Source organism: Octopus bimaculoides, chromosome 9 (genome assembly GCF_046866305.1).
Source record: "Octopus bimaculoides isolate indiv1 chromosome 9, ASM4686630v1, whole genome shotgun sequence".
Taxonomy (NCBI): Eukaryota; Metazoa; Mollusca; class Cephalopoda; order Octopoda; family Octopodidae; genus Octopus; species Octopus bimaculoides.
In genome coordinates, this window is record NC_142936.1 from 31,624,704 (window position 1) to 31,648,409 (window position 23,706).

At 37.3% G+C, this 23,706-nt stretch overlaps 1 protein-coding gene across 18 annotated transcripts in view; it reads right to left on the bottom strand.

Annotated features, from left to right (window-relative positions):
- LOC106875847 (coiled-coil domain-containing protein CG32809) overlaps window positions 1-23,706 on the bottom strand; it is a 931,982-nt gene that overhangs the window by 808,382 nt on the left and 99,894 nt on the right. For all 18 annotated transcript variants that reach the window (XR_016243094.1, XR_016243099.1, XR_016243098.1 and 15 more), the window contains exon 2: window positions 7,564-8,027. Coding sequence is in view for 11 of the 18 variants with exons in the window: in XM_052970538.2 (XP_052826498.1) it covers window positions 7,564-8,027 (464 nt within the window). In the remaining 7 variants the exon portion in view is untranslated. The remainder of the gene's footprint in view (window positions 1-7,563; window positions 8,028-23,706) is intronic.

Sequence of the window (23,706 nt, forward strand, 5' to 3'; positions counted from 1 at the left end):
TTCTTTTCTTTTCTTCCCTTCTTATCCAACGTACTATCTGGTAGCGTCCTAATCTCCAACGTTTTTTTCAAATGAATTACGTTATAACCTTCTCCAACTATAGTTCTCATATTCGGTTATAATGTCTTACGTTTAAGCTGGTTACCATACATTTCCCTGAGGAGAAGTTTACATTTTTAACATCGCCGATTCCTGTGGATCGCATAAATTGTAATTCTTCGAAACATATGTCGGAATAAAAGTATGCAGTTATAATATGCGTTTACTCCATTCTTTAAATTTATATATACTCAAATACCCAAAATATCAAGGAGTTTCTACCTCATTAACAGGAGTTACACCACGGTTATTTTGTGATATTTGCTACCCTGGTATCTATTAACCAATTTATTTTATCCGAGTTATTTATTACTAGGAGAAAATAAATACATATAATAAAATATATTTATATATATATGTATATATGTGTGTGTGTGTGTGTATGAATCTATGAGAGCCTATGTGTATGAATATGTGTGTGGATATCTATATGTATGGATGTATATGCATATATATGTCTATACATATGTGTACATTCGTCTTAATGTATATGTGTATGGATAACTGTCAGGTCATCCCATAAGTTTTGTCCAATTTTACCTTTCTTTAAAATTGAATGAAATTTAATAGTATTTTAGAATGTCTAATGGAATTAAAAATTATTTTTATGCATTTGTGTACATTTAAACTAATTAAATATTATTTTACAGAATAATAGAATTGAAATTTCTTTGATTAAAACCCTTTCTAACATGGAAGTATCCAAAGAGTATTTAAGGTGCATAATGCTTTATGAGTACAAAAAAGGAAACTCTGCAGCCAAAGCAACTCGAAACAGACACTCAGTTTATGGGAAAGAATGCTTGAATGAAAGAACTTGCACAAGATGGGGAGATTTCAGCCTTGAAGATGAAGATCGAACAAGACGTCCAGTTGAGTTTGATGATAAGCTCCTTGAGGCATTACTTGAAGAAAATCCTGCATTATCAGTTAAAGAATTGGCAATAAAGCTTAGTTCAAACCATACAAATTTTCATCATCTTCAACAACTTGGAAAGGTTCCTAAACTTGGAAAATGGATGCCTCATGAATTGTCCGAAAGCAACTGCAAATCCCAAGTTGACATCTGCTCTTCTCTCCATTCTCGCGAACTCATTTCACCCTTTTTGGATAAACTTTTAACTGGTGACGACAAATGGATCTTCTATCAAAATGTTAAACGTCGTAAACACTGGCTTGGTAAAAGGGAAGGGAACTTCATGGAAAAAAGGTTCTTCTTTCTATCTGGTGGGATTGCAAAGGAGTAATTCACTTTTAATTGTTACCACCTAATGCAACAATCAATGCTCAAATCTACTGTCAGAAATTAGAGTGTTTGAACCAAGCTTTGAAGAAAAAAAGATGCACTTTAGTGAATCGAAAAAAAGGAGTGATGTAACATCAGGACAATGCGCGACCCCACACTGCAAAGATCACATCACAGAAGATCAAAGAGCTTGGTTAGGAAAAAATTCCTCATCCACCTTACTCCTTCAGACTACCATTTCTTTTGTAGTTTACAGAATCATTTGGGAGACATAACTTTCGCAAGCCAGGAGGAGATCGAAACTGACATTTCAGAGTTCCTTGCTTTGAAGCCAAAAGAGTTTTACATTGATGGGATTAAAAACCTTGTATATAGATGGAAGGAAGTCATAGATAATCAGGGAAAGTACATTGATGATTAAATTTCAATTAAACATAATATTTGATCACTTGTTTTCTTTATTCAAAATTCAGATAGAACTTATGGGATGACCTGATATATGTATGGAAATATATGTATATATAAGTGTATACATATGTGTACGTTTGTCTACACGTATCTTATCTATAAAAGGCAGATTTTCTCTCTGTGTGTGTATGTTTAAAATTCATACATTTACACAATTCCAAATTTCCTGGATTAAAAAATCAGAATTAATATTCTAAATACAATTAGTTAGGTCACTGCGTCATTTTTCACTCAAAATAACTCATAATAACGAATAAAATCCATAAAACTACACAAATAAACATTCCCCCCCCTAATAAATTCTAATTTCCTCTTTCTACTACCTTTACAAATCCTTTCAACTTCTACTTTCTCTTATGAACCTTTATGAACAATCCAACAACAAATGCAAAAAGAAAGGAAGGAGAAACACTGACTGTAAAAGAAAACTATTTCAGTATCAAAACTGAAACAATCACATTTCGATAGTGTAATGACAGATAGTTTCACTTTAATGGTTTCATTTTCATACTACATACATATATACATACATACCTCATTCTAATTGGCGGGAATTGTAAGTTATTTCTAACTCGTCCTTCACCATGATAACAACAACAACAAAAAAATAGCCAGGCATCTTTTTCAAATACTATCGACAAATATTTATTCCCTATACAAACTGTGAGTTTTTTGGAAAATCTTTTCGTAAATCTTGAGATTAACACTTGCACGATTACCTACCTAACCCTAACCCTGACCCTAAAACCCTAACTCTAACACTGTAGTGAAAATCGTGCGGGTGTTAATCTGAAAATTTAACAATCTTTTTTAAAACACTTTTACTTACTAACATTTTTTTATTTAGTGTGTGTGTTACCCATATATATATATATATACACTTAGGACTTAGTTGTGGGTTGGGACTTTGATCGGCAGAGGTCATTATTATTTTTTTTTTTTCCCACAAGGGCGGCTTGGGGCAGTGGACAATAGTCGATTATATCGACCCCTGTGTCCAACTGGTACTTATTTTTTAAATCCCGAAAGGATGAAAGGCAAAGTCGACTTCGGCGGAATTTAAACTCAGAACGTAGAGATGGGCATAAACCTCCCGTCACTACACTGATTCTGCAGAACAGAGTTGAGTGTGAAAACCAACTTTAAAGTGTAAATATAGATGTTTTTGAATACACACTCATACATACATACGTACAAATACACACATACATACAAATAAACACATGCATACAAATATCTGTCAGTCTCTTCCAAATACGATCGACAGTCAAACATTTATTCCCTACAAACTGAATTTTTTTAATCATCTTTCTTAAAACACATTTACTTACTACCATATATATATAGAGAGAGACACAGAATGCACATTAATACACGCATATATACAAATACCTGTCATTTTTTAAATTTAGTGTGTGTGTGTGTGTGTGTGTGTGTGTGTGTGTGTGTGTGTGTGTGTGTGTGTGTGTGTGTGTGTGTGTGTGTGTGTGTGTGTGTGTGTGCTGCCCATCTTAATATATAATGCTGAAGTTCTGTATCTGTGTGAAGCCTTTTTAAAAGTTTATAGAAATCCACATTTTCCACTTTTTCGTACAAATTTTTACATCAATGGAATTTTCTCGGTGTGAACTTTCCAGTGCAGTAATTACATTTTTTACATTCCGTTTACTTTCTGTGATTTAAGGGAGATTTGGCTGTTGTTTCTAGCAACTTTTATATTTCTTCCCTTCTACCTGTATCAGCGTTCTTACACATCGATCATGCGCTCAACATATAATATACAGAATAAGAGTAAAAGACGGAGAGAGAGAGAGAGAGAGAGAGAGAGAGAGAGAGAGAGAAAACAACAACGTGAGTACGTGATACAGATTGTGTTACTAGATGCTCGGGAAAGGAATATATGCATGCATGTATGTATATATATATAAATATATATATATATATATATATATATATATATATATATATATATATATATATATATATATATATATATATATATATATATATATATATATATATATATATATATATATATATATATGCATGTATGTATATAAATCAGTATATATGTGTTTGCATGTATGTATGTACATATATACAAATATATATATACATACTTAAGAGATTATTTACATCTAGAAGATGCTTCTCTTTCATTCAACTCTGTTGAATGCAGTATTACCTAGGAAGATTTGATGTCATCAGACAGTATTCAATGACCATTGTGTTTTGAACCTGTACTATAATACCCTCCCATTAGTAGGCCAAAAGTTGTAACCAAATCAATGCTCATTAGCTCCTCCTTACTTCCAGCTAAATTACTCTCTCTTGCACTTTGCAAAATCTGGTTCTTTTTGTTGTTTCTCTCATCCTGCACACAGCTACCTTTAACTCTTTTCTCCTTATTCCAGTGTCTGTAAGTATTCCCCATACTAACTGGATAAAGAATCCTCTACAGCCAAACTCAACTGGAAATAGCCATACCTGCCATTCTTCTCCCTGTTATCTGCAAATGGTTCAGATACTTTATGCACTTCCATTCAGAATCTTGATCATACTATTCTTCCCATAGGTCAGTAATGTTGATCAGGATAATTTTCTTTGCCTTCTCTGACTTCAAAACTAAACCCACTCTCAGGTTTGTCTAGATGACCTTAGGAAGTTACAGCTTTTCCTCCTCTAATTTTCAAATCCAGTGATTGAGCTTCTTACAGCAAACTGATTCTTCTTTTTGCTGTAATCAATAACTTTTCTCCTTCCCTCATGAACTAAATTTATGGTGTTGTTTTCATTGGTTATTTGTGGTTCTTGTGTCTCTCTTGCTCCAGGGTATGATGTTACCTGCATCTCCTTTACACCTTGACAAGATGTGTAGATAGAGAAGTGAGTGGGTATGTTCACAAGATTGCAAAAAGAGGGAGATGGAGGGGAGGTGAATGTGGGTAAGGAGAGGGTGTTGGGGAGATGGGATGTGGGGGTAGATTTGTCAGGAACAGATTGTATATGGGAGCATAGACACAAGCACGTGCCTTTATAGCATTGATCTTACTTAGCTGGATGGGTCTTCTTCAGCACAGCAAATTGCCAGTTGTCTCAATTCATTGTCATCTTCGTGTGAAGCTCATTTGAAGATCATTTTTGACCACTTCATCTAGTGTCTTCCTCTTCCACAGATTCCCTCCCAATTCAGAGACTGGTACTAATTTATGCAATGGTTTTCATCCACATGCATTACATGTTGATACCAGCAGTCTTCTCTTTTGTACACTACATCTAATGCCTCTAATACCCAACTTTTCTCTCAAAATTTTGTCATACAAGCACAGTGACATTGCATATCCAATGGAGTATGTTGGTTTAATTTCTTTCAAGCCTTTGTATGTTCCCTTCATTCATAGCTTGTGTTTCTTTATCATGTAGTATTGCTGTTGATACACAGGCATCATACAATCTGCCTTTTACTTTGAGGGAGAATCCTTTTGTTACCTACAAAGGTAAAAGCTTTATGAACATTGTCCAGCCAGTTCTTATTCTAGCAACTATGCTTTCAGAATATCCTCCTCCACAGCTAATTTGGTCACCTAGGTAATGGTAACTACCTACTGCCTCTAAAAAAAACCCTGGGCATTTGAGGAAATCTATTTTCTGTGTGTTCTTAGTGCTTACAGTTCCTTCACATCTGCCACATACAAAGACTACTTTCTCTATTAACCTTCCTATGATTCCACTGTTCTTTTTATATGTCCATAGCTTGCACTGGCTACACTGTATGGAATTTCTACCTACATCCTTTCTACATATTGAGGAGGTTCATTTCCATTAGTAATTTGACTGTTTTCTGCTTACTAGGACTTTGGTCTTTGCTAAATTGGCTCTAAGGCCCTTTGATTCAAGTCCTTGCTTCCATACCTGACATTTCTCCTTTAATTCTATTGGAGATTAAACTATAAGAACAAGGTCATCAGCATAGAGGAGCTTCCAGGGGCAATCCGTTTTAAATTCCTCTGTTATAGCTGGGATGACTGATAAACTAGAAGGGACAGAAAACCAATCCTTGGTGAACTCCTACCTGTACACTAAGTTCGTTGCTATACTCATTGCTGACCTTCACCTTGATAACATCATCCCTGTACATGGCTTGGACAACTCTCACCAGCTTCTCATCTACTCCTAGCTTGTTTATCCATTAACCACCAGATGATGGAGTGAAGGACCCTGTCAGAGGCTTTCTCCATGTTGACAAATGCCAAGTAGAGTGGTTAAGTTTTGTCTTACTAGGAAGAAAGCATCAGTAGTGCTTCCACAGCACAAAATCAAGCTGCATGACATTTAGATTAACTCTCTTCCTAATTAGTTGAACTATGACCCTTTCTGTAACTTTCATGACCTGGTCCAGCAATTTGATACCTCTCTAATTATTTCTATCTAAAGCATCTTCTTTACTTTTGTGGCAGTTGAAAATAATGTTGCTACACCAGTTGTTGGGTATAACAACCTGATTAACTACATGGATGACTAAGTCATATACCACTCCACCATATATTTTAAGTATATCAGCGATAAATCCTGATGAACTAGGAGCTTTCCTTGTCTTTCTTCATTGCTTTATCTATCATGCTGCTGTCAACTCAGATAGCTGAGCCACATTAGGAACACTCTCTCTTTTCTATGCATTCTCCACATTTAGCAGCCTTTCATAGTGGCATTTCCATGCCTCTTTCTTTGCAAGTTATTTGTAACAGGCTGTTATTTTTATTGCTTTCTGTCCAGACTCCTATCCTAAACTTCACTCATCTGAGAGAGCTAAGCAGATAATTGAAACGTGAGGATTTCCATAGTAAATATCTTCCATGAATCTTTATCCTCTGTAATTATCAGAATGATTTCCATAATATCAAATTTTCCTAACCCTCCACATCCTTCACGTGACTAAAATCTTCAGATATATAGACAGGTAGCAGGACCGGAAAATGAAAAGACAGAGGAAGAGGAGAAAGAAACAGTGTGTGTGTATGAGTGTGCATGAGAGAAAGAGAGAAAATCAGATAGACAGAGGAATGAAGTAAAGATAGAAGAAAGAGAAAGGAAGATTCATTTCACTGTGTATGTGATAGAGTGAAAGTAAAAAAAAAGTAGAGGGTGTAAGAAAAAGAGGTTGAGAATGAGACAGAGAGAAAGCATGAGTGAAGGAGTGGGAGAGAGGGATGGAGAATCTATTGACAGTAGCTTGAAACTTCTTATCTCAGTTCATCATCACACTCTACCTAGCTCCACCCTGCTAACATTAAGTAAAGTAAGTCACCTCTCTTATTCCAGAAGTAACATAATTTATCTAACACTTATGGCAGATCACCTTACATATATAGAGTTACAAATAAGGTTATAGACTGATTTGACATCTGCACTGAATGGTATTAGATGAAGCTACTGATGATGATGGTAATGATGAAGATGGCTGTAGCAGTGATGATGGTAATGATTGTAGGGGTAAGATGGATGATAGTAATCTGGTAGTAATGAATATAATGCTAGTGATGGGAGTAGGGTATTTCTGAAAGTAATGTTAATATAAGTGGCAAAATATAGCTGTGATGCTGCTTATGATGAGAATTATTTTAGTTTTGGCAAAAATAACACTAGGTAACTGAAAAAAATTGTAAAGAATTTCTGTGCAAAACACAGTAACTGTAAATAAAATTAATAAAATAAAAATAAGTAAATAAAAAATAATCAAGTCCAAGACTTACATCATCACTGTTTTGGAATGAAGAATTTCCATTGAGAGAAAGTTTTCGTGAGCGACAGCATGCCACAGCAGCAATCTTAGCTGCTGGAGGAGACTTTACTTTTGCCTGACTTTTGTCTGTAGCAGGTAATCCTGAGTTGCCTGTTGATGAATCAGAGACAACAGACGTTGTAGTAGTACTGGTGGAAGTAAAGGAAGGTGAGGAGGAGGCAATGATGGTAGTAGAATTGGTAATGTCATTAGTAGTGGTAGCAACAGATATAACACCACCACTACTATTATAACTATTAGTGTTACTATCTAGAGGTAAGTTATTGCTACTGACAACACTGACTGTGGTAGAAGATGCAGAACTTATTGGCGTTGTAATAGTTGTTATTGTTGTTCTTGTAGGCTGATTTTCCAGTAAAGGTATCAACTCAGGTTGTAAAACTGTCTCTTCTCCTTCACTGTCTGATGCTGACACTGCAAAACAAAGTTATACATTGTATACAAACAAATTTATGCACACACACACACACACACACACGCGCGCGCGCGTGCACACGCACGCACACACACACACGCTTTCACACACAAACATATGGGGAGTAGAGAAAGAAAACAAAGTATTTTTAGTAAATGAAGAAGGAAGAAATAAACTCCTATCTTTAAAATTCAAAGAAAAACTACTTAACCTTTTGGTTAGCAAATGCAACCTTCACTTCATGAATATAGTTTGAATGTTTTCAGTTGAACATGTATTCCTGCTTTTAAGCAAGACCCTATCTAGCTTACTGTATATTTATATCTTAATCTATGTCTTTTACTGCTAATACAATGTTCTCTGCTCCCTTATGCAAGCGGACACTCCCTCGGGGTATACACCAAATTTTGTTTAACTCTTTCATCATTAGACTAACACTGACCAGGAAATCTGCTGTCTTGATTTTCTTTCCAAATACAAGTATTTTCAACTAAAACTAATTAGTAACAGCTCTAAATGTATCATAACTGTTTAATTTTAATGCAAAATAAAATAATTTAGATGGAATAAGGTATATGCAGGTAACTACAGAATAAATATATAAAATCAAACTATTCAAGACATTTAAATTTGGATAGAATAGCGGTATAGCATGAGTTGAGATTGATATAGACAGATTTTGAATTTAGATATAGTTGACTTTGGTATTTACAAAGTGTTCTTAATTCCAACAATGAAATAGAAGTTGTATATATACAGTGAAAGAGAGATGTGCTCCACAAAATACTCTCTTAAAGAAAATTCAAACTTTTAATCATGTAGATAGTTTAGCATTCTAATAATCTAACCCCTGCGACAGATATTTATACCACTGAATAAGAAATTGATTGATGAGGTGAGTTAATAAGCAAGTTTAATATAAAAATAAATTGTTTTGCTACCTAAATGAAGAAATTTTGGTAAAATATGTTTTCTATGAGCTAAGCTCAATGTCTAATTTCTCCAGAGCCAATTTACACCGAGTTATTTGTATTTGATATATTGACCCCCAGTGCTGATCCCAGTAAAACTAACCTCAGAATAGTGAGATTCAAACTTAAGACAACTAAGCCTCTACCACTATACTAGATAATGTCACATTAAGTAATCTGCACCGTAATACTTTGAAAGGGGTTATATAATGCAAATATGTTTACTATTTTAATATTGGTTTCTTAATTTGACAAAACTTTAAATTTTAATAAATAACCAGAAACAAGATTGTGTAGTATTCACACCAATCTCAAGTATTAGTAACACAACTGAAGCAAAATGCCTTTGCTTAAATGACATCCATTCGAATATTATAACATTAAATGATAGCAAGTACTAGTTAGCAAGAAGCAATAATAGTTGGCTTCTCTTCAGTTGCTAATGTACTTAAGAAACGCAAAAATGTTATGTCTCATTTTCTCAATGTTAAGCTTTGTATCTGAAGAAATCATTACAACAGAACAGAAATTAAAATAAAATGCAATGTAAAAAATGATTTCCTAATTATATATGTAAATTTGAAGTATACTTCCAAAGGTTACTGGAATCTGTTATATCACTTTTCTTTAGAGATATCCACCAGTAGCTAATTATTCTCATTAACCTCAGAAGAGTGTTTCAAGACTCTGCCTCATGGTACAATTTTAGTTCAGAACTACAAATTAATGAAAATCCCCAATTAAACTGCTCCTGTTGATAGTAAGCTGCATCTCCTCATGGTAATGATTTACAGCTAATTAAGTATGTTAGACACATCTACAGCATGAGTTACAAGATTCAAGTTCTGACCCTAACATTTGGTCAATTTAACCAGATTCAAATTTGAATACCAAAACTAATTTTTGGAATCTGTTACAAGGAGACCATTTAATCATCACATGCTACCCTGCTTAATACCAATCAGTTATGAAATTGCTACAATCTGATTTTAAGTATATTAGCTGAGACAAGTAGAGTTACAATGTTTGACTTATCAATGCAATTCATTGGTAGTTCTACAACCTGAAAATGTGATTCAGAACATTTTAATAACTCAAAACTAAATTACAACTGAAACTTACCTATTGTTATTCAAATAGAGATTCAGATTTATATCTAATATTCTTCACTCTAAACTTTAGTAAAACAGCATTTCCCTCCATGTCAACATAAAATATACTGTTCTGTAGCATAGTTTCTTCCATCTACTACTTCATTAATTATTTTGGTTTACCTAAATTTTGAAGAGGTTTATGGGACTAGTTGGTCTTTACAATATCATTGGAGTAAAAAAATTCCTTTCAAACTGGAAAAAAAAACCCTACAAGCAGTCACATAAGAGAATCACTGAAAAAAATTTGAAACGATTTTCTTGTACATTCACTAATTTTAAAGCTTATGTCAAAAGCTTAAATAGAATCATACAATATACAAATAATATATATTGTGGAAAGCTTTAGTAATGACAAATATAAACTGTTAGGAGAAATGGTAGAAATCTGCACTGGACATTGAAATAGAAAGTTGTAATATGTAAGTATGAATGAATTGGGACAATATTTGCCTCTAACATATTTGAATTGTCAATCAAATTAACTGAATTAAAAAAAAAAAAAGTTAAAGTACTTGGGATGATCTTTATACCAGTTCAAACAACTGAACAAAACTGATATTGTTAGATAAAGGTTAAATATTTGGAATAGTGTATTGTTCTGGTTCAAAGACAAATTACTTGAAAAACTAATGCTAGGAATTGTGAATTAGTGAGGCCCAAACGAAATATTCATAAAAATATGTGTGTGCGTGTATGTATGTAATTACATACAGGGACAAAATGCATTTCTATCCTGCCACACACACACACACACACACACACACACACACACACACACAGGTATGTAGATGGGCATGAGTGTGTGTGAGTGTTAACATATATATTTGAATAAATATAAATACACCTGACAGAATGTTACCAATGGTTTTGTACCAACTATTGCAGTTGATTTGAATAGATATATCTTTACTCATTTCAGTCATTGAACAGTGGCCATGCTGGGGCACTGTCTTGATGGGTTTAGTTGAACAAATCAATTCAGGTACTATCTTTATTTTTAATCTTTGTCCTTATTCTGTTGCTGAACCACTAAATCATTGAGACATAAACGAATCAACACTGGTTGTCAAGCAGTGGCAAGTGACAAACACAAACGTATGCATGCACACACGCATACACACATACCTTTTCTGTCCATCTTGTGTGCACTTGCCTTCTGCCCATTTACTGTAAAACAGTCTTTTGGGTAGTCGCATGTCAGGCATTCAAACAAGGTGGCCTGCCCATCTGACTTGCTATCTCCTCAGCAGTGTGTAAATGCTTGGCAAATCAGCTCAAGAGAGGACTTCCATGTCTGGGACCTTGTCTTGCCAGGGTTCCCAGGAAATTCACATATACATACAAAATGTGTTCCTTTCAGTTTCCATGTAGCAAATCCGCTCACAAGGCTTTAGTTGACCTTGTGCTATAGTAGAAGACACTTGTCCAAGGTTCCATGCAGTGGGACTAAACCTAAGATTGCATAGTTGAAAAGCAAGTTTCTTAACCAAAGAGCCACACCTACACCTATAACAGCCATATCTGCAACTATAGATTTATGTATACACACACACACACACACACGTGTGTGTGCATGTTCACTTCTGTTCTTATTTATTTGAATTCTTCTACTTAGGAAGGAGCTGGTTTCTAACAAAGATATGAAGCTCCATTGTTGGAATGTAGATAACAAAAATTTTAAACTTGAGAAAAGATTTGCATATTTTTACTGTTCCACAAATGCAATCTGTAGATTGCATTTGTAATGTGCAGGTTATTTGGTTGATTTTTTTTTTCTGAAAGCCCTAGCTTTACAAAACCAAGAGCACCAATTATTATTGATATAAATATGAATTTATAATCTGGATATAGAAACTGGAGGTTTCAGAGAAGTTGTCCATAGTTATCCTCTTTCCTTTTTATTTTCAGAGAGAGATTCACATCAAGATGATAGCTAACCTATATGATTGTACATACTTTTTCTTGTCTGTCCCAAACAACAATATCCAGTTAGGTTGACAGATATTTTGATGGGAATGTTCCACCAGAATTACTGGTGTTAATATTTGTGTATGTATCTAATAACAATAAGATTTTCTATTTTTATTCTAGAACAGATTTTTTTTCCGAAGAGCATTGTATATTGTGTTTGCAACAACATCATTGCTGGTAGGGAGGTAGTTCCTTGATGACACTTTTGGGCAGCTGTGAAAAAACACATGTGTAATGCCTTCCATGGAAATATATAATCCACATTTTTGGTTGCATCTTGGAGATCCAAGAACTTCACTGTCTCTTTTGTTAATTAGGTATTTTGTAGAAATCCTGTTTTGGGATAGCATGTGTGTGTGTGTGTGTGTGTGTGTGTGTGTGTGTGTAGGTTAAGAAGCTGTGTAGTTAAGAAGCTCACTTGGCAACCACCATGTGGCACCTTGGACAAGTGTCTTCTATTATAGACCTAGACCAATCAATACCTTGTGAATGAATTTGGTAGACAGAAACTGTGTGAGAAGCCCATCATTTTTATATCATCAGCATCACCATCATCATTATCATCGTTTAACATCCACTTTCCAAGTTGGCATGGGTTGAGCTTCAATATCATCTTTGGCTTGGTTTTTATGGCTGGATACCCTTCCTAATGCCAACCATTTCACAGAGTGTACTGAGTGCACTTTTTGTACCATCAACACTAGTGAGGTACCTTGCAAGACAGAAAAGAACAGGGATAGAAGAAAAGGAAAAGCTCCCTTACTAAAGGGAAGTATTTGGGAGGTGAACGTAAGTGGTTTTATATCAGGTACCGAAAGGCTAGAATATGGTTGAGAGACAAGGAAATAAATGGCTGAAGGAGACAAAAGAAAAGTAGTGATGTGGTGCTAGAGCAAACTCTCAAAGAACAAGAAGGTGAGCATAAGAGAGGACATGGACAGTGAGTCAGGAGAGGTGATGAGAGAGTATATGCTTTCAAAAGAGTGTGAGAAGGTAAGTAAACAGGTCGTGGTTAATGTAGTGAATGATAAACAAGTGTGGATGTATGTAGAGGTGGAAAATATAGGGATACATAAGAGACTATAGTAGATGGGTTATGATGGTGGGACACTGAGAATGATAGTAGATAAGAGAGGTGTTTAGAATAGAGTATAGAAGAGGGGAGAAAAAGTGGTGGTTAAAGGCACAGAAAGATGACTAGTAGAAAAAGTGTGGGCAAATGATGAGGAATGGAAGTAGCTGGAAGGGTAAATTGTCAGGGAGGGGATATATGAGGAAGCCTTGAACATAGACATAGGCTCCAACCACCCACCAGCAGTCATTAAACAACTAGTTAATAATATTAGCAAGTGCATCTCCAATTTATCCACCAATAAAGATACTTTTGAAAAAGCTATCCCATGCTATAATGCTGCATTAGAAAGGTCCAACTTCAAGAATAGCTTAAACTACATTGAATCAAATACAAATAGACCAAGAAGATGCAGACAGAGGAAACTTTTATGGTTTAACCCATCTTATAGCATGAATGTAGGCACTAACATAGCTAGGAAATTCTTGAAATTAATAGACAATCACTTCCCACATTCACACAAATACCACAAGATTTTCAACAGCAATACTGTTAAAGTTAGTTATAGTTGCTTCCCCAATATAGGGTCAATGATACTCAACCACAATAAAAATAAACACACCAGAGATACCCCAAAAGACAATGCAATTTCAGATCTCCAAACAGCTGCCCTCTAAACAACAACTGTCACAAAAAAGAACTTGTATATGAGACTAAAATAACGGATCCTAAATGAGTAGCAAAGATGTATATCGGAATGATATACACAACGAAAGATACACACAACATTTGGCATCATTCAGAGACACAAATAATAAACACACAACATCCTTCTCCAATATGATATGGACATTGAAAGAATGTGGAATAAATAACCACCTAAGACCAGAAAATACAGAGGACAGGGCACCAAATATGATCTCTGTATCACTGAAAAACTAAATATCATGCACTCAACAGATAACATCCTAAATATTAGGAATGAAATCTTCTCTCCTTGCATATAAAAGCAATATTTCACACTTAAACACTTCAAAGAGAAACCATCACATGTGCCACTAATCCCTCCAGTGTAGCCCCTTTCCTGAATGTGAAATTTGAATATATATAACACATGAACTTCACATAGAAGAAATATATCCCCATGATGAACTACTTCAGCACACAAACATTATATACGCCTAGAATATAATATAAGATAATGCAAACAAATTTACTGCCCAACATCACTGTTTCACCCTAAAGCCAAATCCAAAGGAGATAACCGCTTAAAAGATATCATCCAAGAGTAGCGCCACTTGCTTTCTTTATGAGAATCTCTGCAAGTTCAACAAGACTGTGTTTTTATCTAAAATGAAGACAAACACCATTCCTCCATGTGACTGGCTTGAAAAATTGTTAAAATATTAAGATAATTTTCTATTTTTTGTAACATGAAACCAATAGTAGCCTAAATGCACAAATAAAGAAAGTCTATCCACCAATGCTGTGTTGAGCACACATTTTCATTATTTGACATTTACTTATATATATATATATATATATATATATATATATATAGTGAAGTATATTGCCACTTAAGTGTGGCTGACCCCTTAGGGGTGGATGTTACTGTTGCTTTTAGCCCCAGGAGGACATCTCCTCCAGCTGGCTTATCAACACACTACTGTGTCCTGTTTGCCAAGGGAAGTTATCCCTCCCATCATGATCTGTAGCACGAACGGACCCGGGTTTCAGGGTTATTTCCCTTCGTCAGCGTCCGATAGCCACTGATCTTTGATGAGAGAGATAAATTCTTGGCAATCTTATGTATACTTTTCCAGTGAAATTCTTCACTGATATCGAGAAGGTGAAAACAAGCAATGTTAATTCTCTAAATGAAGTATTAACAGTAACTGCACGATAAAGTGAAGTATATTGCCACTTAAGTGTGGCTGACCCCTAGGGGTGGATGTTACTGTTGCTTTTAGCCCCAGGAGGACATCTCCTCCAGCTGGTTTATCGACACACTACTGTGTCCTGTTTGCCAAGGGAAGTTATCCCTCCCATCATGATCTGTAGCACGAACGGACCCGGGTTTCAGGGTTATTTCCCTTCGTCAGCGTTCGTGCTATAGATCATGATGGGAGGGATAACTTCCCTTGGCAAACAGGACACAGTAGTGTGTCGATAAGCCAGCTGGAGGAGATGTCCTCCTGGGGCTAAAAGCAACAGTAACATCCACCCCTAGGGGTCAGCCACACTTAAGTGGCAATATACTTCACTTTATCGTGCAGTTACTGTTAATACTTCATTTAGAGAATTAACATTGCTTGTTTTCACCTTTTCGATATCAGTGAAGAATTTCACTGGAAAAGTATACATAAGATTGCCAAAAATTTATCTCTCTCATCAAAGATCAGTGGCTATCGGACGCTGACGAAGGGAAATAACCCTGAAACCCGGGTCCGTTCATGCTACAGATCATGATGGGAGGGATAACTTCCCTTGGCAAACAGGACACAGTAGTGTGTCGATAAGCCAGCTGGAGGAGATGTCCTCCTGGGGCTAAAAGCAACAGTAACATCCACCCCTAGGGGTCAGCCACACTTAAGTGGCAATATACTTCACTTTATCGTGCAGTTACTGTTAATACTTCATTTAGAGAATTAACATTGCTTGTTTTCACCTTTTCGATATCAGTGAAGAATTTCACTGGAAAAGTATACATAAGATTGCCAAGAATTTATCTCTCTCATCAAAGATCAGTGGCTATCGGACGCTGACGAAGGGAAATAACCCTGAAACCCGGGTCCGTTCGTGCTACAGATCATCATGGGAGGGATAACTTCCCTTGGCAAACAGGACACAGTAGTATGTCGATAAGCCAGCTGGAGGAGATGTCCTCCTGGGGCTAAAAGCAACAGTAACATCCGCCCCTAGGGGTCAGCTACACTTAAGTGGCAATATACTTCACTTTATCGTGCCGTTACTGCTAATACTTCATTTAGAGAATTAACATTGCTTTTTTATATATATATATATATATATATATATATATATATATATATATATATATATATATATATATATTATTTATATGCAGTTAAGTATAGGTCCGGTCACAGAGTGACCAGTGCTTTCGCATCAATCAGAGGCTTAGTCTCAAGGATGATTCGCCAGACTCTAAAGCCAAAGGCCTATAATTCTTCAAATCTGGGAGGTAGGAATCCATTGCAGCCAGTTAGTTAATAAGGAAACAAACAATAAACAATCCAGGTCACCGAGGGCTGGTTATCTCCCTTAGACCAACCCATGTGGGTCAGGAAAGTGGAAACAGGGAACTCTGCCCTTAGATTGCTTTTAGCTCATAAGGATCTTTTGGGATCTAATTGATGAATGGGGAATCTCATGCTTGCAGCAGGTAGCATTTGAAATGGATGGAGGTGCTGTAAATTTCTTGCCAAGAGTCCAGTAATTCTGGTTTCAAGGAGTCTTTGAAAATTCTTGCTCACTCAACTAAGCAAAACTTGCAGCATCTGCTCTCGTTAATATAGGATCCTGGCCACTCTATGATCCTCCACTTGATATTGTATGGGGTCCCTTCATCTTTGAAGCACCACACATGGCTTCCCAAGGATGTAATGAATCATCTTTCTGGAATTCTGAAAGAAGACCTGTGGTTGTACAGGCACTGCTTGAAAGCCGTCCCGGCTGACCCCATATATTTTGGGGCTTGAGTGTTGGTTGTGTTCACATTTCTGATGCATCTTCAGTTGGATCCAGGCCTGGAGATGTTGTTGCTGCTCATGTTGCTGGAGCTGCTATCTATTCAAATCAACTTCAATAGTTGGTATAAAACCGTTGGTAACATTCTGTCAGGTATATTTATATTTATTCTAATATATATATGAGGTGTGGGTCTGGTGATATTGCTGTGGCTGTTGTCATTGTTGTGATTGTCCATGGCTGTAGCATTGCCGCTGCTGACACCGATGGTGATGTGGGTGCTGTCACTGGCAATACTAGGCATGGGGCCAGTAGCCTCACTGGTGCTGCTGGTATTGGTGTGGTTGTCATCTCTGGCTGTAGCAGTGGTTTTGGGGGTCATTGTAGTCAGTGCTGGTGTTTCTGATGCTGTTGCAGCTGCCATTGCTGTCGACACAGTTGAATTATCCATTGCTGCTATTACTATGGTCACTAGGTCTGGGAATCACCACAGCCTCACATTATCCCCCACCACCACCACCACTGGGCAGTCATTGTACTCCTTGCATGAGCAACTGGCATCCTCCCATGTTTTATGGGTGTTTGCTAATCTACTTTACATACAGTTCTATATTTGAGAGATGAGGAATTATGTACATTATTTACATGTGACAGATATTTGTCCTCATCTTGTTTGTTGTTATCACAATGTTTCGGCTGATATACTCTCTAGCCTTCTTCAGGTGTCCTGGGGGAATTTCGAACTTGGTATTTTTTAGGAATGAGAACCCAGGTTCAAAACAGATAGAAATCAAACGCAGATCACTGCATCCAATGCAAAATCAAACACAAACATGATTCATTCAATTATTGATGATGTCACTAAAAAAGCTGACCACTCAGATATCCTGTAGACGGGATGGTATCAGCAAGTTGTCTTGTTTTTTTCATTTTTTTCGTGCATCTCATTTTCTTGGATAGGTACATTATAAATTGAAATTTCTCTTGCTACTAATTGGCAGAGCAGAGCAGAGCAGAGCAGAGCAGAGCAGAGCAGAGCAGAGCAGAGCAGAGCAGTGTCTGTAGCAGTCAAGACTATGAATGACAACAATGATGATGACAATATGCTTCCTGAAATATAACAGCAAATATAAAAAAACAAGATGTCCTCTGGGGATTGCATGTCTCATCAAGGATCGCATAGAAGTTTTTTTCAGCACTAGACTGATGCTTCCTGAAATCTAATAAATATAGTAAAATATTTAATTGGCACACAGTTAAAGTGTCATGTACCAATTCATCCAACCCAGAGTACCATATACATATGATAAACAAAGGGAAAATTAAATTGGCGGTCGAGCAGCCTAAACAATGGGCCACCAACCATGGACTGGGATCCATCTAGGAACACGCTAAACAACAATAACAATAACCACTTAGCCTATAATAATCACAACAAAATGATGAACAATACCCCCCCCCCCCCAAGTAACAAGCCAGCTAGCAGTAAAACCGAACCTAAAACTGAAAGCTACAGGCTATACACACAGAAAAATGACAGTCGATAACAAAGGCTCACACAGGAACAAAACCAAGTGTCTTCTGAAGAACTTCTGTATGAGTTGTAATGTAATATATAAATGCACCATGAACACCAGAAGATGCCTGTATGTGTATATTGGCGCAACTGCTGATATTTTCAAAAATAGATATAGAAACCACATCACTGACTTGAAAAAAGTCAACAAAAGGCACCCAACACCATTGGCCAATTTCGTTTGGAAACTGAAAGACGAGAAGGTTAGATATGGCTTGACTTGGTCAACAATAAGACATGTGAATCCATACAACACTCTTTCCAGGAAATGCCAACTATGTTCCGAGGAATCATTGTCCATAATTGTGACCAAGGATAGGATTATTAATAGATTTTCAGAGAAATTGGTAAGATGTTTGCATACAAACAAGCATACATTTGCACACTACGATGGATATAAGGATTACACATTAACTACAGAAAACACAACAGTTAGCTAATCTAAACTCCACTCCTCACTACACACACACACACGTGAAAACATCCTGCAAGACAACCTTGGTACCTACACCACTGAACAACCTGATGAGCCTGCAATGCCATGTAAGTGAACATTAATACTGACTGTACACTGTCCTGAATTTTTTGGTGTATACAAGTAAATGTGTCGATTAAATAAATTATTCAAACCACAATCCAATGCTTTCCCATTGTTTTACTTTGAGGTCACCCACATGCCTATTTCATCTGCTACCTCAATGACATCTTTTCCTACACCTTTCCTGCTACAAATACAAGAGAGTTTGGCATGTGTCAACACACTGCCAAAAATATATGTATGTGAGTGTGTCTACGTATATATTCAAAGACCTGTGTATATGTGAGCATGTCCAGCGAACCCACCCCCCTCCCCAACGCACCAGCCCAGTCATCTATAACTGACTGTAGAATTTGCTATGCAGCAGAGAGTGAGATACTGGTTATCTGCAAACAACTTGGTTGTTTATGACCACATTAAATGACTTCCTGTTGGCAACACGAGCGAGTGTGTAAGTGTGTATACGTTTACATATGTGTCAATGAATGTATACACATCCTTCTTCCTTTTAACAGTCAAATGTTGTAATTTGACAGGTTTTAATTTCTGTCCTTGATTATTTTGATTTAATTTGTTATATGTAGCCAGACCCATCTGCAGGTTATAACCCCAGTGTACACACATACTACGAGAGAGTACATGTCTGGAGGAACTCAGTATATATAGGATATCTTTAATACCAAAAAAAAAAGGAGACACAGAATGCACTAATTGAAACAGCACAATATCCTACCTGTAAGAGACAGCTGCAAGATGGGTCAAAGCGATTGTTGTGTTGAACATAGATTCATACCAAATCCATTTTGTTTCCCTCATCAATTATAAATCAAATGAACACTGCAGAATTCCTGACGTAGATCCAGTGAAAATTATACTGTAACTGTGGATGACATCAGGTAGCCCAAACAGTGAATAATTACTGATATATATATATATATATATATATATATATATATATATATATATATATATATATATATATATATATGGTTGTCACGCGGATAAGATGGACTCTGAAGAAGAAAACATTCCTCCCAAGATCAAATCCACCTTCCTGGAGGAAGTACAACACCACTGCCCTCCGAGACCTCCAGAAGGTCCGTCTTTTTCAAGAGTCTGTCAAAAAGCAGTTGAATGAAAACCCCCCATGTGACAGCTCTGATCCCAATGCAGAGTGGGCCATGCTCAAGAACATCATCACCAAATCTGCAAGAGAGAACATCAGTTTCCAAAAGCGATCCCGTGCAGACTGGTTCGACTCAAATAGTCTTGAAACCTCCACCTTGATTGATGCCAAGCGATCGGCACTCATTGAACATCTAAACAACCCCACATGTTTCAAGGAAAGAAGCCAAGTCACTCTGCCAAAGAAGGATTCGCAAGATCAAGAATCAATGGTGGCAAGCCAAAGCTGTCCAACTCCAATCCTTTGCTGACAGCCGAGACATGAGGAACTTTTTTGCTGGAATCAAGGAAATCTACGGTCCCCAAAGATCATCAACATCCCAGCTGTAAACAGCAGACAACTCAACTATCACCGAGAAGGATGGGATTCTTCATCGCTGAAAAGAACACTTCGAAGCTTTGTTGAATCGCCCGTCCACTGCTTCTGAAGACTCGCTGAAGAACATTCCTCAATACCCTGTAAGACCGGAACTGTCATGTCCCCCTTCCCATATCGAATTCATGACTGCTTTCAATCAAGTGAAACCTAACAAAGCTCCCGGACCTGACAACATTCCCTTTGAACTCAAAGCGGGTAGACCTGCTCTTCATGCAAGACTCTTCATGCTGATTCTGCAAATCTGGGAGAAGAAACAGATTCCTCAAGATCTCAAAGATGCAGTCATTGTCACCATCTTCAAGAAAGGGGATAGGAGTCTTTGTGGTAACTATCGTGGTATCTCTCTGCTTTCAATCGCAGGCAAGATCATCGCTCGAATCTTGTTACAACGTTTCCAAGTAGTTGCTGAGTCAGTCTTTCCTGAGTCACAGTGTGGTTTCAGAAAGTCAAGAGGTACCATCGACATGATCTTTTGTGCACGTCAGATCCAGGAGAAGAGCCAGGAGCAGCAGAAACCTGTCTTTTTCATCTTTTGCAACTTGGAAAAAGCTTTCGACAGTGTCCCACGAGAGGTCATGTGGGATATCCTACATCGTTACAGTTGTCCTGGAGGCTTCATTTCGCTGATCAAGGGTTTCCATGATGAAATGCTCCAACCCTGTTTTCTCTCTACATCGCTGCCATGCTCCCCAAAATTCCAACAGACAACTCCGGAGTGGAACTCAGATGTAGATTTGATGGCGGACTTTTCAACGTCTCACGTTTCCGATCAAAACATCACTGTCGAGAGCAGTGATAACGCAGCCCCAGCTTCAACTGCAAAGGACCTCCAAACCTCAACAAACAACTTCAGCAGAGCTTATCAAACCTTCGGCCTGAAAGTGAACATCACCAAAACCAAAGTGCTCGCTCAACCAGCTCCTCGTACCAACCTTGACAGCCCCAACATCACCATCAACAACCAATCAATTGAGGTCGTTGAGGATTTCTGCTGTCTTGGAAGTTTTCTGTCATCCACTGCAGGATCTGGTAAGGATATTGAACATCGCATCCAATCAGGTCATGCCTCTTTTGGTCATCTCAAAGCCAGGGTCTTTTGCAACAAGGATCTGACATTCAAAACGAAGCTCATGGTCTATCAGGCTGTTGCCGTATCAACTCTGCTGTACGGGTGTGAAACCTGGACTGTTTACCGTAAGGACATGAAGAAACTAGAGCGCTTCCATCAATCCAAACTTTGTTCTGTCCTGAACATCAACTGGGAAGATCACATCACCAATAACTCTGTGCTTGAAAGATCAGGTCTCCTGAGCATCGAAGCCTTGATCATCGAACATCGTCTCCGATGATCAGGTCACATCCGTCGGATGAATGAGCATCACCTCCTCAAGATCTGTCTCTACGGTGAAATGTCTGAAGGAAAACGTCCTCATGGAGCCCCCTTGAGGCAATACAAGGACCAACTCAAATCAACCCTGAAAAGCACCAACATCGACCCCGCACACTGGGAAGATATCTCGGTAAACAAACCCCATCTGGAGACACACCATCAAAATGAGTTCTGTGGACTTCAAGAAAGCCCAAGTCACAAGAGCTGAACTCAAGAGACGGGAGAAAACAGCGCCTTCTCCTTCCTAAACCAGCCCCTTCTATCCCCGTATATGTTTCATGCAACCTTTGAATTGTGGAGCCATCTGCGATTCAAACACCCAGGAAAATGAACTGGATTGCAAGCTCGGAAACATGAGACGCAGCCAACTAACTATATATATATATATATATATATATATATATGGGAGAATATACAAATAATAACAACAGACGAGGACAGGTGGTGTAAATAACAAAAGGATATATTAGTATGACGCTCGGGAATACGGAAAGTCTTTGACGTTTCCAGCTACGCTCTTCAACAGAAAGAATACGGAGACAAGGAGAAAAACACGGAGAAAAAAAATTGAATAGTGTTCAGTCAACGGTCAATCGAGATATTCTATCTGTTTGTCCCACAAAGTATAAGTAAGACACCATCTCATTTATAAGTGTGTGTGTTTTGTCCACTTTCACACTTTAACTATGGTGAGGATAATGATGATGATGGTGTGACCAGAGCTAAAGTGTCAAAATTTCCCAAAATCGACACCTTTCAATCTCTCTCTCCCTCTCTCTCTCTCTCACTTCTCTCTCTCTCTATTTATCTTTTTGTCTTTCTATTTGGCTGGAAATTGTCCTGTGGGGAGAATGGTCAGCGTTCAAGACAATGACAACCACCACACCAATATATTTATTCATTTATTAATTCAAGAATGGTCTGTTCTGTACAATTAAACACAGTCAATCACTCTCTTTCTTTCTCTCTCTCTCTCTCTCTCATTGCTACATTAGTTACATTTGACGGATATTTGTCCTCCTCTTGTTTGTTGTTAACACAACGTTTCGGCTGATATACCCTCCAGCCTTCATCAGGTGTCTTGGGGAAATTTCGAACCTAGGTTCTCATTCCTAAGGTATTTTTCGAAAAATATCTTAGGAATGAGAATTATTATTATTATTGTTATTCAGGTCGCTGCCTGGAATCGAACTTGGAATCTTGGGGTTAGTGGCCCGCGCTCTTAACCACTACGCCATATGCCCGAAAGTTGTATAAACAACAAACAAGATGAGGACAAATGTCCGTCAAATGTAAATAATGGGTACTACTAAAGCAGAGTGGTCCAGAACGTGCAGTCGCGCGTCCGCGCTAGCTAGTTGTGAGTGGTCGATCCTACAAGTGCGTGTGCCCAAATGAATACATGTGTGCGCGCGCGCGCGTATGCAAATTAGTAAATATTTTTTTAAAACAAAGTAAATAATTTTTTTTTTCTAAATAATGTAGATAGGTAGAAGGAATAAAAATAACGCACGACTGGAAGTTGTTGCGTACTAGTATCGAAAGATCGTAAAAAAAAAAACAAACAAATCGACACGTATTCATTTGCACACGCGCTGTAGGATCGACCACTAACGACTAGCTAGCGCGGACGCGTGACTGCGCGTTCGGGACCCCTCTACTTTAGTAGTACCAAATAATGTAAATAATGTACATAATTCCGCATCTCTTAAATATAAAACTGTAAGGAAATTG